This window comes from Oculina patagonica, chromosome 12 (assembly GCF_052425735.1).
Source record: "Oculina patagonica isolate OP01 chromosome 12, crgOcupat, whole genome shotgun sequence".
Taxonomy (NCBI): domain Eukaryota; kingdom Metazoa; phylum Cnidaria; class Anthozoa; order Scleractinia; family Oculinidae; genus Oculina; species Oculina patagonica.
This window is the reverse complement of record NC_135769.1, coordinates 26969744-26989382: the sequence shown is the minus strand read 5'-3', so window position 1 is coordinate 26989382 and position 19639 is coordinate 26969744. Positions and strand designations below refer to the sequence as shown.

Sequence of the window (19639 nt, the reverse complement as noted above, 5' to 3'; positions counted from 1 at the left end):
TTCTCGTGACCGTTAAATTGAAACGCGAAACTTCCTGCGAGGAGAGTTAATTAGTTAATGGTGTTGTTGAAGACCTAAATGTAATAACTGACCTTAAATGTAATAAACTCCTAAATGTAATAACATTTGGCCTTAAATGTAATAAACTCCAAAGTGTGACAACATTTAACCCTATTCAGACGGAGCTCTTTGGACCTTCTCAGACCGGGGGGTTCGGCAGCCCCCCCCCCCCACCAACCCCCCCCCCCCCTAGGTAACTTCCAGAATATTTAAGCAATTACAATGAAACTTATTGAAACTTATGTATTGTATGTCCGAAAATCTTTCATTTGGTATACGTCACGTGGGATGGTGACGTCACATCACGTGACAACTACATCACGTGTCAAAACAGCCGCCATCTTGGATCCGCCATCTTGGATTTCAAAATTTTTCCAAAATGCCGGAAAACCACCCAAAATTACTGCAAAGTACTCAAAATCAATAGAAATGTGCTTTAAACCCGTAAAAATGTAAAATACTCATTAAAGTTAATTGTTATTGACAGAAACACGCAAAATTACAAATTTGGGAAAACATGCCTGTCAAAATGCCGTTGCCATGGCGATTTCAAGTTCCTGATACATCATCCAACCCTACCAAATTATTGCCAGATAAATTTTAGGAAAACTCAAAACGTTTGGCAGCATTTGCTTGAATCTTAAAAAAGTTATAAGAGTTCAAAGTCACCGCCCGCGTGCCTCAAAAGCCCCCCCCCGGTCTGGATAGGATTAAACTGAAATGAAACAACGTTACACAAACGTCATCATTGAAAACCAACTCGTCCTTTAGTTAAACTGATAATCACGTGAAACTAGACACAATCCCTGCAAGCGTGAATCCTTATTTCAGCCTTTAAATTACTTATCTAACAAGCCAGTTTCGATAGGTTGGTAATAGCGTGAATTTTTGTTTCTAAATTAAGACGCCAGCGATTTATCAGTCCAAATCGTGACAATTCCAGACAAAACTATCACGGTGGTACCGGATGCCGTGATGACAATGTCACCAGGACACATAAGGTGCATTTGAAATAGCTGTTATCGTATCATGGTTAAAATACCTTTAACACGATTTGGCTATCTTGTGAGACCACACACAGCAAGTCTGTCTTTATACATCTGTCTCCTTTTTATATACGTAACTGTGTAAGTTTCATTGTGATTGGTGAAATATTCTGGAAGTTATCTTGGGAGGGGGGGGCGAACCCCCCGGTCTGAGAAGGTCAAAAAAGCTCGGTCTGAATAGGGTTAAATGTTGTCACACTTTGGAGTTTATTACATTTAAGGCCGAATGTTATTACATTTAGGAGTTTATTACATTTAAGGTCAGTTATTACATTTAGGTCTTCTACAGTTAGTAACTTGAGTTAATAAAAATTGCAACTTGAGGCGCGTCGTATTGACATTGCGACAGATCGATTACCGTTTAATACTCGCAACGTAAACCCCCGGGGGGGTACTCTAAATATTTTTGGGTGGGGGTGTGCCGCTGGGACTCTGAAACCCTTACCCTATACTAGACCATGTTCAGCAGATTTTGCAACCCTTTACTAGACTAAACACCGAAAATCCCTATCCTAACCCAGACTGGCCATTTTCAGAACTGTATCGCTATTTGTGTTTTTTTTTTTTTATGGCAAACTATCTGTCAACAACGTTGCCGCGATGTTTTTACTTACGTTTAAGAAGGCTTCTTTCTCTTCCAAGTTTCTATTCCTTTTCTGGACTTAATACCTCACACTACTGATCAGTTTTCCGGCAAATAATACCCTATTCTAGACCAAAACACGCTGATTTCTATACCCTTCGCTCTGATTCAAATCGTCCCCAAACCGGTAAAAAAAAAAAAAAAAACAGGAACGCAGGTAAATAAAAACGTTTTTATTTTAAGATTATGAATAACTAATACAGCGTTTGGGTCCCCTGTGATCCATCTTTAATTTGTTTCAGATAAAAATATTCACAAAACAGACTATACTCACAGCTGGCGATAAGGCTGCATTCATTATGTATGCTACAGGGGGGGGCAGAGGATTTTTTTTTCAGCGGCTCATTTTTTTATATCCCCCCCCAAGGTCCATAGAAATTTTCATAATCCCCCCAAGCAATCAGCCGAAAAAAGAATACCCCCCCCCCCTCCCTCTCAAGAAATATCAAAATAAATATCTGTATAATAGTACACTACATATGTTTGAAATTTCAAGATATGTACATGTTTAATAAGAACATTGAGAGAGCTAGCTTGGACTGTTTATGTAATGCCTATACCAGCCAGTAAGTAGCGCGAATTAGGTATAGATAGCCTGCCAGCTCGTGTACGAGTACTACCAGAAGTATTGACAGGAACCTGGATTTAACTGTCACTCTCGTTGACAAAAGCAACAACCTCATCATCATCATCACTCTCCAGCAAATTACAGAGGAATCACTTTAACTAGCTGCTTAGGAAAACTGTTCTCATCAATTTTGCAAAACAGATTGAATAAATTCATCGAACAACATGATGTTCTAAATCCTGAACAGTTTGGATTTAGACCAAACTCCAGAACTACTGATAGTTTATTTATTTTCCAGCAATTACTCCATAAATACACCAAACAACACAAGAAGCTTTACGTTGGTTTTATTGACTACGAAAAAGCTTTCGATAGTGTATGGCAATCTGGAATGATACATACGTTACAAACATACGGAATACAAGGGAAATTCTTGAATGTTATTAAATCCATGTATTCGTCTATTAGGAGTTGCGTTAAAATTAACCAAAACGCACTTACTGAACTATTTTCATGTAACAAAGGGATAAGGCAAGGTGATGGTCTAAGTCCAGTTTTATTTTCTTTATTTATGAATGATCTACCGCAATATCTTAAACAGAGCAAATCTCCAGGTGTGATGTTAGGAAATCGAACTAATATATAAACTGCTTAATGTATGCAGATGATTTGTTAATAATCAGTCCTTCTCCCGAAGGGTTGCAACAATCGCTTAATGTAATTCATAGACACGCTCAGCAATGGAAGCTCAAAGTTAATACCAAAAAGTCGAACATAATCATATTCAGCGGTAACGGACAAAACAAAAATAATATAAATTTTAAATACGACAATGAATCTTTGCAAATTGTCGACAAACAAACATATTTAGGTATAGAAATGACCTCATCCGGTCGTTACACTTATATGCAAGGGAAATTCTCAGCAAAAAAGCCACTAAGGTCCTCTCGATAATTAAACGATCCTTTTCTAACACGGATTCAGCAGCTATTGCGATTAAGAACAAACTTTTCAATGCCCTTGTTAAGCCCGTGTTACTTTATGCGTGCGAAATTTGGGGACCAGAACTACTGTCATATAAAACGCACTTCGATAAAAGCACAATTGAACAAGTCCACATCAAGTTCTGTAAACAAACGTTAAACGTCCCATGGTATACAGAAAACATTGCTTGCAGGGCAGAACTTGGGCGTTATCCTTTAATCATTGACATAAAAACCTCAATCTTCAGCTATTGGCAAAGACTGAAGTATTGTTGTAATAACGTTTTGTTAAGTGAGGCATTTCAATATGCAACAACATCTACAACATTTTTTGATGTTGCAACTAACGAAGAAATGCATCAAGAAACAGAACCGATAACCCGGCAACACATCAAGAACGGTCGATTAACCATGAGGAAAACCCTCAGAAATAGTATTCACAAAACTGGCTTGGCACCCAGAATATTAGTTCATCGTCAACTTCAAGAGAAAAATTTACACACAAGCTCCTGGAAGTTAAAAAGAGCTATGAATTTGAGAATTACCTAACAACAGTTAAAAACCCAGCGCACAGAATAAGCCTGACAAAGCTTAGATTAGGATGTCATACATTACGAATACAGACTGGAAAATATGAAAATAAAGGAGCATCAATCCCAGTAGAGCAAAGAACATGCTTGGTATGTAAACAGAATTGCGTAGAAGACGAAAAGCATTTTTTGATGTGTTGCCAGGGATTTACAACCATAAGACATGAATTATGTTCTCACATCTCTAAGGTTGATGTAATTAGGTACATATATTTAAGTGAGAACAAGAGGATTAAGTACCTACTTAGAGCTGACAATGAACATACATCAAAAGTAGTAGGTAAATATATACATAATTCAATGTTTCAAAAAAGGAAAGAGCTTCTTAACTTACAAGCACAATGAACATTATAATTTACTTAATTTTTACATATATTGACATTATGAATTGTATAAGAATCAAATTTTTGTTATTTCTTAAATGTATTAGTAAATGTTAAAACCTTTGTTGTAAACAGACCAATACCTCCCTTTGGAGAGTAAGGCGCAATAAAGATATACTATTACTATTACTATATTACTATCACACTTATACACGGATTCATCTCCGCTGTTGCCATCCTTTTCACCCTCGTTTTCAGCATCACTCCTCTCAAGTGCGACATGTGCCATTATTCTCCTTATCTTATCATTTTTCTGAGGTTGCATTAAATGGTTCCATTTTAGATGTTTTACTTTCTATACTGTATCGAAACATTACATCTACAGGCCAGGCACACTACTTAAAAAACTTCAAAATAGGTACTATAGTCTCTCAGAATACCGTATTTATTCCATTAAGCGCCCTGAAATTTTTGGACCTTGAGAGTGGGCGTTCATTGCTTCATTCGAGGTGGGCGCTTATTCGAGGCTGGGCGCTTATTAAATTTTCACTATTTTTCAGTAAATAGTAAGTTTATTTTGCAATGAAACAACAAATAACAACAAAATTTGAAGATGTACCAAAGCAGAATTATAAGTGTTCGTTGAACGTTCCTGTAAAATACTAAGAAAACAAGGGAAACTCTTTTTAAGTTAGTTATAGTACTTTGTCAATTTCAATCTCATTGGGTACATACATGTACCACCTATCCTTTTTTAGGGGGAGGAGGTGGGCGCTTATTCGAGGCTGGGCGCTTATTAACTTTTTCTGCCTTCAGGGTGGGCGCTTATTCCAGGTGGGCGCTTATTCGAGGTTAGGCGCTTAATCGAATAAATACGGTAATAGAGGTACCCTTGCTGCCTAAAATCCTTGAAAGAAGCTGCTGTACTTATCATTTCTTTTTTCACTTTTTAAAACTATTACAAAAGCTAGACAGAATCTTACAAAAAATAAGCATCCCCCCAGGAAATATTAAACAATTTTCATATCCCCCCTTTTTTTGCTCTAAAAATTTGAGAACCCCCCTAAAATCCTCTGCCCCCCCCTGTAGGATACATAATGAATGCAGCCTAACAATAAAAAGCAATGATATTACTCCTAGATGCATATCATGTATCATTTATACACTTATTGATATATCACAATTGCATAATATTTTACAATGGGGTCACTTATTCGTACGTGTTAACAATCAATGATAATTATTGATCAAAATACTGCTCTCCCCCCCCCCCCACACACACACAAAAAACAAGTCGATAGGTACATTTTCCTGGTACTCAGTCCATGCACTACCTGAGCTGAATGAACTATCCTAATAAATATGACAAAGACAAATTTAACGATGCTAGCACGCTATGCTATATTTAATTTGTCTCAGCAGACGAGACAAGCTGCATGTGTTGTGCCTCGTGTAAACCAAACTAGTGTTCACCCACATAAAGGTCATAGCCAGGCTCAGAATCAAGCAAGCCACAAGCAACTTTTGCAATTCCTGTGTATGACTTGAATCACCGCGTTAACATCCTTAAGGTACTCTTCAGTTATAGTAGCCTGTGTAGCAGGAGCCTAAGTCTTTTTAAAGGGAGGAATGAAATGTAATCGTAAAACTTTAAGCTTTCTAAATATATCTACAAAACACTATAACAGTTATGACTTCTTTTGTTTAAGCGCTACTGAAACAGCTTTAACAGTTTTGAGAAGTTTTTAATATAAAAAATAGGAAACTTTATTTTAACCCTCGGACGTACAAGGGGGGGGGGGGGGGGTGGATGCCACCCCCCATAAGGTTTTTTTCCAAATTTTGAAAAGAGGATTTAATCTACAATGCTGAAACTTTCAGTAGCTGTTCATTCATCCTTTACGGAAATTTTGATATGTCAACCATGTGTCCATGATTTTTGACGTTGCCATGGCAACGTCATAAATACAGGCAGGTCTTGCCAAAAATCGTCATTTTTAACATTTTTCTTTATTTTTTCCAGTTTTTAAAACAGAAGTGCAAGATTTGTTTATTTTTACATTCCATAAGCATTCTGGCTAGATTTTGCATCAATTTCCGTTATTTTGTGAGTTTCTAAGAAAATGTTGAAATCCAAGATGGCGGATCCAAGATGGCGGCTCAAATGACGTCACGTGACGTCATATGACGTCACAGCCAATTAAAATTATGTCATCTTGTAGAGTAAGCTAAGGGCTTTCTTATCAGTGTAAAATAATCTCGCTACGCCTTTATATAACGAAAACTCCGGGGAGGGGTTCCATCCACCCCCCCCCCCTTGTACGATGGTGGGGGTGTGAGTAGGCCTTTCTCGATTATGCTAGTAAAACTGGCATTTAATGCTACTAGAAATTCTCGCATAAAGCCAAAAAAATGCTAAAATAATGCCTGATTTCTTTAAAAAATGCCACTTGAATTCCAAAGAATGCTTTGTTTTATTTCAAACAAAACGTACAAACTCTTACATTTTATGCTCATATCAGTCAACAACAGGTGATACTTAATAATTGTTTGTTTATAAAAAAAAATAAAAAAATAATAAAAAAAAATAAAAAAAATTAAAAAAAATATTTTTTAAAAAAATAAAAAAAAAAACACACAAGTAACACAACACAAGTAAACAAGTAACACAACGCACAAACAGACGAAACAGACAGAAAACAATCAAATTAAGTAATCAAAATTGTGAAACTTTAGGATTATTTATCCTTCTGAGTTCTGAAATCTGGATCACAGTCATGAAAAATGACAGAAAATGCTAGCAATTCTTTTTCAAGAAAAAACGAAAAAAAAATGCTTGTTTTCCCAAAAAATGCCGAAAAAAATGCTAGCATAATCGAGAAAGGCCTAGGTGTGAGTTTGCTTGTACGTCCGAGGGTTAATATTTCATACAGTAAGTCTATAGGGGAAAATAGAAAATCGGTACTCCTAACGGGTGGTTTGCTATAAGGGGTAACTCAAATTGAAAGTTTTAGAAAAGGGATGCAGTATCTCTTATGTAGGTATGCTTACCGCTTAGTTTTTAAGCTCCTTGTTCGGGTTGGACAGCACGATAAAATTTAAACAGTTTGTGAGCCACAAAAAATCTAATAACAACGCCAATAAAGGTACATGAACATACACTCTCTGTAAGTTGTAGTGAGTACCAGGGGTGCACTGAATATATATAGAAGTTATAGTACAGCAAAATCATAGCAAAGTTTTCCAGCGCTAGTAAAATGTAAGAAAACACCTTGATTATTTTCAGGTGTTTCATGGCGGTTTCTGTTCCATTGCCTTCTATTTCAAAAGTCTCGTATCCTATCCAGGATATACCAAAAATTAAATACCATTTAAACACCTTTTCGCAAGTAGAGTTGTCACTATCCCCATCCGCAGTGCCGTATGGCCAACAGCAGTGCATAATCCGTAAGATAATAAAATGATTGATAAAGAAGCATATGATAAACCACTTGTAGGCCACGACAAAGTATGTGATAGCAAACAGTCGAGCGCTCAGCAAAAGGAAATGTGTTAGAAAGTTCGAAATCTTGTGTTTGACGGGCAGACCCATTATTTCGTACTCATCCGCAGCGTGAAAAGACCAAACCAAACTTCCAAATGAAACTGGTAAAGAAATCCTTTGAATGATGCTCACCGGTTCCTGTTGAACACTGACGACATAGAGCTGGATTACAAATTGTGGAGCCGACTCAAAGATGGCTTCAACCAACGCAGACCTTTTGGAGGACTCCAGGACTACGAATTCGTGGGAGTCCTCTACGATCCTTTCGCCATGCCAGAAATACTTCCGGCTGCAGACAATGAAAGCTTCCAGTCTCTGTACAGCAACTGAGAACGGATGAAATCCGCAAAGACACGCAGAATGACGCAAAGTGCGTCTCGTGAAATTACTTTCATTACTGTACCGACAGAAATGAACAGAAAACGCGAAGCAAGGTAAAATTAAAAAGATCAGCCCTACTGCAAACCAATTCTCGTGGCCTGAACTGTAAAATTCCATCAATGTTAGGATGTCTGTGATGGGATCAGCTAAACTCAAACCGATTAATGGAAGCAACATCAAGATGTCTTTCGTTGTTATCTCTCTACTCATGATGGTACGACGTTTTGTATAAAACGTTCAACAGGCGTTGTGAACTAAATTTGCATAAGACACAGACATCCAGACAGTCCCTAGCCTTCCACGCAGTCGTGTTACCTTGGTGCGATCATGAGGAGGAGTGAAAACACGATCGCCCCTAATATTTAACGACTGCGTGAGAGGCTAGACAGTGCCACTCTCCAGGTCATTTCATTGATATCAATCATGACTTCAACGTCAGTTTTTTTTCTTTGGTTTTGCATACCTCTTCTTTCAGAAACGGGACAAACATCGACAAAGATGTTTCGCAAGAGAGCATGACCACACATAACGATATTGACATTGCTGATCCAAGCAGTTGTAGGATGCGCGTCACATTTAACAAAGAGCGGTTAGAACAAAAAAAGGCACGCGAGGCGATAGCCGAGTGTGTCACTGATGTTCTTACCACATTTCGACATCTTCTGTGATCTATTACTGAACAGACGCACGGCAACATGGAATCGATTTTTTTATATAATAAAGAAACAAACTTCTAAAGAAAAAGCTTTTTTTATTTCCAAATCTTTTAACATACACTCAAGGCTGGCCTTTGCCCACTTTTGGCAAACACGAAAAAACCATTTGACGTAATCTGTTGTCTATACAAAATGAAGCAATCTCATTGGTTGCTATGCACGGCAAAGAATTGTTGTTGGTTCAGGAAAATCACGCCACTGTCAGACTTGACTCAAACGTCGCTTCTCGTGGAATGAAAACTTACAGCGAAAGCAGAATAAATCACCAAATCTTAAAAAAAAATGCTGGAAAAGTCAAGACACTTTGTGTCATCGGCAGAGCTCCCCTTTGAGCCAAAAAGCTTACACGTTGCCTTGAATATTGCAGGAGTTTAAAAAAGTACGTGTTAAGATAGCATTGAAAATTTCAGACCGCTAAAAAATGTTGAAAATTGGCTCAACTATTCAAATGATTAAATACAGTGCTACCTTTATTGCGAGCGTGTTCAAGTGTGCATTCGCGGAGTGTACGCTTGGTTTTACTGAGGTAACTTGCTTGACAGGAGGGGATGGTGAACGGGTATACAAGGTCATATCTGTTTAAGAGTGGTGTTCTGTCCTTAGTGGTGGTATATTAAGAGATCTTTCTGGTGTTAATTTAATAATTTAACTTCTATCTCCACCTTCGGACTTCCTCGCTAAGGCTATCCCCCTGCCAGACTTCTTTGTTTGTAACACTTTCCTATCAGCGTATCTTAACTCTTCATATGCTGAAATTGCTTCAAAAACACGTTTTTTAAACCGGTAAATCGTTTTTTTCTAAACTTTGCTAGAAATACACTTTCTCGCACTGCAGTAAGATTTTGATCAAGTTTTCATGTAAAAATGTACAATGTTTTACTTTGGCGCATGCGCATAAGCCAACATTTGGACTTTTTTGCTGAACCGATCCAACTTTTTCCTTGCTCCGTTTCTTTTCGTTTTTCTCTGCTTTCTTGTTCTCTCCATCTTTTACTCTGTGCACGCCTTCTACTGGCCTGAAAAGTTTTGATCTTTATCAATGGAAAAGCCTGGAAAGGAGACCATGATCAAGTACGGGTATATTGGCCTGTTTTACCACCAATTTTACACCAAAAACTGATCACGTTTTTTTAGATTACTCTCTGCCAGAATGCAGTTAATATTCAAAATTGACAGTCCTGTGGAAAGATATATCCAACTTGTATTAGTTGCCCATTACAAGAATCTGCTGAAGTGTAAATTGGTGATGTCACAAGTGGTTGAATGGCCATTCCTCCAAATCCAGGAAAAATCCGTGCTTAGCATAATAAGGGTTATTCGTTTAAGACACCTGCTTTGGAAGACCTTAATCTCAGCTTGTTTTTGTCCATTTTATTCATCTTCAGTGTCTCCTCTTCAATAGTCGTTATCATAATCTGAAACAACGATAAAAGAATCAGACTGGTTCGGAAAACTTTAACCAAAGATAAATTTCAGTGGCGGATCCAGACTTTGGGGCTTTTGTATGTGTGCACTCCCAAAATTTTAGCGAAGGGAGTCACTAAAAAATGCTTTTTTTTTACAAATAAGGAGGGTCCCAGGTCCTCCTGGGTCCCTATCCTAGATCCGAAATTGAATTTTAACTACAGCATATACAGCTATTCAAAGCTTAAAGCTTACTCAACAAGACCGAATGGTGGTCTGGGTATTCACTGAAATCAAGAAAAAATAAGCAAAAGTATTTTTTTCTCGTGCTGGAATTTTGCATTTCAGCCTATAGGAAATGTACAAGTTTGTATTTTACACTTTAAGTATGGTTCCCCCCCCCCACCCCACAGGTGGCCATTTTTCTATAGCTTCATTGTTACTGTCGCATGGGTTTGAGTGTTGAAAAATCTTAAATTTAACGTGGCTAAATGTACCTTGTTTCCACATGTTTGAGGAGAAAGAAACTTGCAAATTCGCGTTTGATATGTCTTTATATCTCATTAGTGTTCGGCACGTGCAGCAGCTCTCTTCGAGCCATACTACCTTTCTTTCTTGTCCTAATCTTTGATCTGACAACGTAACTTGAAAAAGCTGTATACATTTTCCAATTTCGTTGAATCATTGGATGAAATTGGATGAAAGATAAGTTTGAAATAACATTAAGGTGATGACGTCTTACTACAAGAGTTGATTGATTCAACCGAGTCCTTTAGGGAACTAAAATTTCCGTTTGGGTGAGTCGAAAGATTAAAGTAGGCTTTGGAAATACATTAGGACATTCTCTTTTTCAGCTTTGAACTTACTCCAGTGTCAATTGCGATGCGATATAGGAGTCTCTGTCATTTGGACGCATTGCAGCCCTATAAACTTGTTCGCGGAACATAGAAGGACTGGGAACGAAAAACCAACAAGACGTCAAATCCAAGATGGCGCTCGGAGATACTTGGTAAGGTTCGAAGGATTTTATATCTTTTCCAACGAGTGTGTTCTAGAAATACTGACTGATTGTCCCTGTTTATGCAACCTGTTTGATAATGCTCATTTTTTTTGGTAAAGCTTTTATGATTTCGGATATTGAGACCATAGTTGGTTGTTTTAATTACGGAACAATCATCTGACTCAATCTGTCGATTTTTGCTATTTTTGTTTTGCGCTCGTCTAGAAACTAGTGTTTTGAGATTCACAAACTCAGTGGAAAACGATCTATGCTGTAAGTGTTCCTATGAAGGGCCCCTGGGTGCTATATATGTATACTAGCTTATTCCCTTTCGGAATTCGTGTGTCCATGTTTGTACAATTGACATTTCAGTTAAGAATAAGATCACATGACCATTGCGAAACTATTTTGATGATTTTAAATATAATTTTATTTAGATCCTATAGATAGTTCCTCATTATTGGAAATTAAGGATTTTATTATAGTGAAGTGACATGAAATTTATGTCAAATTTATTTCATATTTCTTCTTGTAACAGGTTGAGTGAATTTAAAACTGTTGAGAAGTATGGACAGGATATTATGGAGAAAATTAATGAGAGAAACCAAATACGAAGAAATGGAGGAAATTATAACAAGGTAATCCCTCTACAGTATGGTCAAATGCAATCAACATGTACACTGCAGGGGTGACCAAAAGCATCTATGCCAACTCTCCCGGATTATCCGGGAGTCTCCCGAATACAGGCTGAATCTCCCAGTCTCCCCTACGGGTCGTCAAATCTCCCAAATGCGAAGGAAATTTCTATAAAATGCGTGTTTTCACACTTATTTTGGCCGATTCTGGGAGAAAACTTGAAAATATTTGACATATTTTTGTGGATGACTCGGTGAAGCTTAATTTTTTACGCAGTTTTCGAGTTTGAGAAGAGGTGTCTTGACGCAAAATTGGTGGTCTCCCGGACCTCGATTTTTTTAGGTTGGCATCTCTGCAAAAGTGTCTACATTAATAGCATGTTTGAGCACCCCAGGTGTCGAAAAAAGAAAATTTTCTTTAATAAAATCTCAAATTAATGAAAGTTTAGCTATTAAATTGACTTGAAGAAGATATTTCTGAATATACATTCACTGTTCCAAATTTTTGCCATTAAGTAATGGCTAAAAAATGGTTCAACCCCAGGGTTGGACAGAAGGTGTAGAGCACTTGCCTCTCACCAATGTGGCCTGGGTTTGAATTCTGGACCCAGCGTCATATGTGGGTCGAGTTTTTTGTCGATTATTGTCCACGCCCCTAGGGTTTCTCTCTGGTTTCTCCGGTTTTCCTCCCTCCACAAAAACCAACATTTCCAAATTCCAATTCAATCAGGAATGCACGGCCCCACAAACTTCTTGCTTTGAATCTAGCCATGTATAAATAAAGGTAGTTTATTTATTTATTTATTTATTTATTTATTTAAATAATTCTTTGTACTATGCTGTATTTCTCAGGTCCAGTCTGATGTTAGGATAATGTTAAAGACCTTTTCTAAAGATCTTAACAACTTGAAGCAGTCCCTCTTACGAGCTTCATCTTCATATCATGTGTATCCTTTACAAAATGCCAGCAATGGTCCATGAACATTCACTCTCTGAACCCCTAACATACTGTAATCCAGGAGTCACACGAATCAAAACCAGAGGTGCAACCCTAAAAAAAAATCAGACTCGGGAGATTGCCAATTTTATGGGAAGGTACCTTGCCTTGACTCAAAAAATAAAAATTTCTGGCAGACAATAAAAAGCTCCACCAATTTAACCATAAAAAATGCTTCAAATATCCAAGAATTACCATAAAATTGACCAATACACTTGTGAAAATACATTTCGTAAACACTTTCTTTGGTGTTCAGGAGATTTAATAGACAACTTGTCTGGGAGGCCGAGAGATCGGAGGCCGGTCTGGATATAACTGGGCGAGTTGACATCAATGTTATTTTGTCCTGAATCAGCTGAGCCTGGTTGTTTGAAAGTTGATTCATTCTACCTGGCTTCAAGTTTTTACAAATGTGTTCATTTCTATCTGCTATAAAATCTTATTCTAATGTTCTTTGTTAGCATGATTCCTTGATCAATGTACAGTACAGAGAGAGAAATTGACAGAAGACAAAATATGCTAGATCAGCTGCTAACTAGGTAAGTTATTACACTTACTTTAACAGTGTGCAGCAACATATTGGTTCTGCTGGAGTAGCCAAGCACACTCAAGAAGCACTGTTCCATGCCCTTCTGTATATTATCCCCTTTCTAGCAACTCCTGTAGATAATACACCCTAGGAAAGTGCCTTGTCAATAATGATACCTCACTGTACCTCATCTGCTTTCTAAAGGTAGATGATATAATTGAAATTTATCAAAAACTAGCCATGGTATATTGCAATTGAATCCTGAGTTTTGACTGGTTTACAGGCCATGGTATATGAGCTCATATACCATGGACCACAGAAATGGTAGGCGTACGTGTTAGCGAGAACAGTTTGGGAGCTCGGCTGTTCCCTGGTAAAAGATACCAAGAAACCCTGCATTTTGTGCAGTCCCTTATGCAATGTAACTTTCACCTCCAGGAGGTCTATAATTTCTCACGAGGAAATCCTTGGGATTTTATTGTTAATAATTCATTTCAAAGAGATTTTTCAGAAACCTTTATAGGGTTTGTTTGCCTTTCCTTTACCTTATTGAAGTTCTTCATGTTTTCTGTCTAGAGAAAAACAGATGAATGCAGCATTCCAACAAGAGGCTGGCCAGAGTGATTTTGGAAGGTGGGAGAGGTTTGGACATGAATTGTTCATCTTTTGCATGTTAAAATACTGAGAGAAAAAAAGTAAGTTTTTTTTTTAACAGGCTTCCCCAGCAACTTGCTTATAACCACTTCTTGCATTGCAGTAAGAAAGTTAGAGTTACTGCACCTTCCAACAACATGCAAACTCTGCTCAATCAATGGTTGCATCTTTTGCTGTTGTCAATCATCTTACCAGAATTCTCAGGGAACAGAATTTCAATTCAGTGGGTTTAAAAGATCATATCTACAGATTGTGATTTGTAGATTTTGTTCCATTTTTATTATTTGTTTATTGTTTAAAGGTTTGTTCATTGTTGCCCTAATTGTCAGCAGCAAAAAAAATAATCATTAGTTACAGGCCTGTGAACTTCAGACTTTGTGTGACACGTGTATACTATTTGCCCCAGGAATACAGTGTGACAGGATTCAAATCAACAGCTTTCTAATCACAAGTCAGATCTTTTAACTTTTAGGCCACTATACCTTCTACTTGAAATGCAAGCTTGTAAATAAATGCACCGTTAATTGCTCTGCCCCCCCGGGGGCTTCTTTTAGGAAAATTAGGGTGGTGGGATGGGAGGTCTATTAGAGAGGATGGGGCTTAAAGAAATAAAGTAGAATTTTTTTTAGTACTGTTTAGTAACATTTTCACAAAACAACAACAATATTATTAGTATATGTAGTTGATAAATACCTTAAAAAAGTGTAAAGTCAATGTGTTTCCTTCTTCGTCAGTTGTTATGATTTACTATCATATAAGGAAGGGAGGCATTAGAAAATTGAACTTCCAGACAGGGGTTTATCAGAGAGGGGGCCTTAAGGACGTTCGCGCTTATTGTTTATGTGCATTTATGTGTATGTGCATTATGTGCGTTTATGTGCTTATTGTTTATGTGCATGTTGCAACGTCAAGCCATGTAATGCATTGAGTGCACATGCTGAGGGGGCTTTCTAAATGCATATAGGGTGGGTAGCCGCTGTGTTAAGTCGGTTACAGATTGCTTTCTTTAATGGTCATTGACCCCTACTTTTGTTTGGGACGTTTTTTTCGTTGTGAAAGTTTAAGAAAAATCTCAATATTACAGTTAGTCTAAGATTGTTATGCAAACGTCCTTAAAAGTGAGGGGGTTTTGTAGAGCTTTAACAGTAGCTCTGAAAACAAATTTGTTGTTTTTAATGCCATGTTAGGAGTTCGTTACTGGCAACAAATCCAAGGGGACCTGCAAGTACCAATCCATTTGATGAGCCAGAGGCCTTTCCTGATAGCAATGTGTCGATTGACGACATGAGAAGACAGCAACATCAAATTATTGCAGGTATTTCATGACCCTTAGTGCTGCTGTTTAATGTCTTTTGTTACAGATTAATATATTTGTGGAAAAATATAACTACAATGGCAGTAAAATTGTAGTGAATGCATGACACATGCCAGTCTAACACATGCCTATGTTTATTTACTTTTTCCTGCCACTGATAGAACAAGATCAAGGATTAGAAGCGCTCTCAGGAATTATTCAAAGACAGAAAATGATGGGACAAGCCATATCAGATGAGGTTGACACACACAATGGTCAGTACAGTTTTGAAACCTCTGCTTGACTAAACACTCACTGAAAGGCTAGGTGTTTTGGGTGATCCTGTGTACACTGTACATGTGAACGTGTCATGATGTCCGAGGTTTAAATTCAAAAGTCTTTGTGTAAACCCTTGCTTGTGGGTTAGTTTTATACAAACTTGCTTTTACTAGACAGTGTTTTTCTCAGATAATTTCATAAATTGCAATCATTATGAGGCAAGGTATTTGAGATTCAGTAGCCAAAGCTACAATACCGTAATTTTTCGAAAGTAGTGGCTTCCTGAAGTAGCAATCCTATGAAAGTTGCAACTTGACTTGTGAGATGCAACTTGGCTTGTTGTGAAAAACAGTTAAGTATCAAGTCAATCAACTTTGTTTTACGAGGGTTGCACGTAACAGTCTTCGACTGACAAACCTGTGGCCTCGGATTCCCGATCGAATTGGAATTTAGAAGTGTTGGTTTTTGTGGAGGGAGGAAAACCGGAGAACCCGGAGAAAAACCCTCGGAACAAGGACGAGAACCAACAACAAACTCAACCCACATATGGTACCAGGCCGAAATCGAACCCGGGCCACATTGGTGGGAGGCGAGCGCTCTCACTACTGCGCCATCCCTGCCCCCCCAACAACAAGCTGCACCAAAATGATCTGATATTTGTTAAATTCAATGACATTTTTTCCCCATAAGTAATATGTTATCTTGTTTTGATGAAGTATAAACTCTTTTCGACAAGTTTTATTCTTTCAGCTCTCCAATATTTTGAAAACACTCTTATTTTGTTACCTTTGATTGGCCAAAATATGATACATGTTTTAGCTATCTTAAAGTAGCAACCCATCCCCCACCCCCTGAAAGTTGCAACCTTCTTAAAATACTGATACTAAATCCATATTAGTAGAAACTCAGTTGTGTTCTATTGGAAATCCGCGAATCTGATTGGTTCTCCCACTGATTTCTATTCGCCGATAGAAAACAGTCGCGCGCTCGTGTAGCTCTTTAAGCGATAATTTTTCTTGATTTTTGTCTTCAAAGTGCACAATTTTGTAGGTTTTGGACTGCAATCCTTTAGAATTTCTACTAAAACAATTAGACTACTCGCCCTCGTTTTCTATGAGCGATAGTCAACTCGGCTGCGCCTCGTTGACTATTTGCTCATAGAAAACTCGGGCTCGTAGTCTAATTGTTAAGTAACGAGGGCCATAACTTTCAGAAGTTTATGGTATGGCACTCATCTGCAAGCCCTGAAGTATTCATTACTAGTTAGTAGTGAACTGCATTAAAAATTGGCTTTGTTGGTGTCATGCAGAAATACTTGATGACATAGACACTCGTATGGATCACACCCACCAGCGTCTTATCAAAGAAACCACGCATGTAAAAAGAGTGACAGCAAAATCCTCAACTTGTGGTGAGTATTAAACTCATTAATAATTATTCCTATAGCAAAAACAAACAAATCATGCCCCACTTTGTGTTTTTTAGTCCTTTATTTCACGTACAAAAATAATTTGTTTGAGAATGTTTATACCAAACACTTGACAGATTTTTAATCACTGTAAATTTTGCGCGTAAAACACCTTGGCTTACATGTATCTCATGTTTAAACTAGATCTGTTTAATGTTTGATACCTGATCGCGCATCAACACTTTCTTGTCTTTATATTTTTTGATATTATTACTAGAGGTGTTATCAGGGCCCAAGTTTATTGTTATGTTAATGTTATTGATAAGCTCTAAACAGTTTCTACCCTGCAAGATGGAGATTACCTCCTCTTTCTGCTCTCATCTCTTTATTTTCATCTTTTAATTCTGTAATTTTCTGTAATTAATTCTCTGTTGAGAAATGCTCAGCATGAGTTATCATCTCTGTGGTGGATTAGAATTAATGAGAGAGGGAAGGAGATATTTTTTAGAAAATTAAAAGTTGTAAAAGGGAAGCGACAGGAAAGGGAGAACGTTTAGAGTAACACATTAGTATAAAGTAGTAATTGGTTGAAGTTTTGTTAACTTGTTGACTGATGATGCCTGTTGTTTAATTTTTTTTCCTTACAGGAATGTTGGTGGTTATTGTCTTATTGATTATTGTCATAATTGTTGTTGCTGTTGTTCCAAAGCCTTAACTAATTCACATCATCCTCATTGACTTGCTCTCTGAATGAACATAATATAGAAGAACTATGCATCACTAAATTCCCCTGCCCCATCCACTGTTAACTTTTCTGATGTATCATCAATTATTAGTAGACACTCAGCTGCGGTCTATTGGAAATCTGCATCTGCTAATCTAATTGTTTCTCCGACTATTTTTTGTTAATCATGTGTGCCTTTGCTGTTAAAAGGGAAAAATTGATTGTTCTTGGTGTTTGGCCTCAAAATATGTAAAGTAATTATTGTAGGTTTTGGACTGCAATCCTTTAGAGTATCTACTAAAGTAATAATTAGACTACTTGCCCTTTCTATGAGTGATAGTCAACTTTTCTGCGCCTCGTTGACTATTCACTCATAAAAAATTCGGGCTCGTAGACTATTATTAGTAGATGGAGAGATTGGGGGAGCATAAGTTGGTGTGGGGTTGGTTGAAAGTGTGGGGCAAGAACGAGAAAGTACTGTCTCCATTATTTTGTTTTCCTTGCATATTTTTCTTATTCAAGTTCACCTAATTGAAAACTAACTCTAACAGGTGATGAATTTTTGGAATTTACATACTTTAGGATTATAAGAATTATGGATATTTATTTGAAAAATAAGTAAAAACAATTTGATCACTTTAAAGGAATATTGATAAAATAAAATGTAGGCTCAAAAGTTAATTTTATTGTTTCACAAACAATTATTAACATACAAAAAGAAAGGAAAACATTTTCTTTAAAGGTTTTATATTAGCAAAGGAATGTCCTATAAGCTTATTCACAATACCTTTCCGTTACACACTCTTAATAAAGGTTGGTGTTGGTTTAAACACATCAATTAATGCCATTTTCAAAATTACCGATTTAACAATAAAACTGTTTTAAAATGTGAGCAAAACCTACTTGGTCTTGTTTTTATAATAGAAATAGAGACCTACCATTTTTTTTTTTCAACACAGCCTCTCATAAACACATTTACGTGAGTTTTGGAGAAGTGTAAACTAACTAAAGACACTAGCTTTCATATTCTTTCAAACTCATTCAGGGGTTTGCAACAGGCGATGTGAATGTAAACACATTTTCTATTTGTGTAAAACTAACATTGAAAAAAAAAAAATCATACTATGAATATTGTTACTCCTGCGACTAATGTATCCTCAGCAAGCGCTGGGAAACATGTACATTTCGATACATTGTAAACAACAATATGCGCAAAAAACGCAACTCTTGTCCCAAGCGCCAGTGGAAAATGTAGCCGAAATTTTAATTTGTGGCTAAATGGTGCATGAGAATACACTAAGAATTTAATTTTCTGGGCATCTGATTGCCCGCTAAGGTGAAGTCAACGATGTATATTGTAATTAATTAGAGATTTTGTAAACATATTGTACAACAACGTAGTATGAATTATGTTATAACAACAAGCAACACATAAAAGACAATAATAATTTTATATTAGTCAATAAAGAGAGTTTATAAAGGTTTGACTACAAATGTACTTGTCACCTTATAACTGTAATCGGTGATGATCACTTTACACCTCAAGAGTGTACAATGTGTTATTTCTTCCCGCATAGCGGGCTATGGTGACGAGACTGTTTGCTATAAAGCAATGGACGCGCCTTTGTACAAAGTCCACGAACACTCTAGCTGACATTTGTATGCGCGTGTGCTCACCGAAATCCTTGAGCGTAAGAACTACGTGCACTTTTATGGGAACGAGATTGGTATACCCCCGAGAAATGTGCGCATGAATTATGTGCCCGCTTTTGTATACCGCGAACAAACTCGCAAAAATTTCGCGCGTGCGTACAAAATTATGTGCGCGCTCTTTTATACTCCCCGGAAACGTGTCCATAAA

The 19639-nt window shown here is 37.2% G+C and overlaps 2 protein-coding genes across 3 annotated transcripts; one reads left to right on the top strand and one right to left on the bottom strand.

Annotated features, from left to right (window-relative positions):
- Nucleotides 1-7274: 7274 nt before the first annotated feature.
- On the bottom strand, nucleotides 7275-8419 carry LOC144633530 (uncharacterized). The gene has a single exon (XM_078492379.1). The coding sequence runs from the start codon at nucleotides 8346-8348 to the stop codon at nucleotides 7275-7277; it is 1074 nt and encodes a 357-aa protein (XP_078348505.1). The 5' UTR covers nucleotides 8349-8419.
- Nucleotides 8420-11210: 2791 nt separating this feature from the next.
- LOC144633920 (syntaxin-8-like) lies at nucleotides 11211-19259 on the top strand. Of its 2 annotated transcripts, none has more exons than XM_078492850.1 (9): nucleotides 11211-11267; nucleotides 11797-11896; nucleotides 12746-12840; nucleotides 13376-13429; nucleotides 13996-14052; nucleotides 15261-15388; nucleotides 15550-15642; nucleotides 16956-17057; nucleotides 17702-19259. In XM_078492850.1, the coding sequence occupies exons 1-9, from the start codon at nucleotides 11248-11250 to the stop codon at nucleotides 17767-17769; spliced, it is 717 nt and encodes a 238-aa protein (XP_078348976.1). In that variant the 5' UTR covers nucleotides 11211-11247; the 3' UTR covers nucleotides 17770-19259. The 2 variants fall into 2 exon arrangements, with proteins under 2 accessions (XP_078348976.1, XP_078348975.1); XM_078492849.1 differs by having other exon boundaries at nucleotides 13996-14061.
- Nucleotides 19260-19639: the final 380 nt, after the last annotated feature.

Bases quoted from the DNA above. Each gene is read 5' to 3' on its own strand.
- LOC144633920 (XM_078492849.1), top strand. From the start codon at position 11,248: ATGGCGCTCGGAGATACTTG. The intron at 11,268-11,796 runs GTAAGGTTCGAA...TTCTTGTAACAG, and splicing joins ATGGCGCTCGGAGATACTTG to GTTGAGTGAATTTAAAACTG. The intron at 11,897-12,745 runs GTAATCCCTCTA...TGTATTTCTCAG, and splicing joins ATGGAGGAAATTATAACAAG to GTCCAGTCTGATGTTAGGAT.
- LOC144633530 (XM_078492379.1), bottom strand. From the start codon at position 8,348: ATGAGTAGAGAGATAACAACGAAAGACATCTTGATGTTGCTTCCATTA.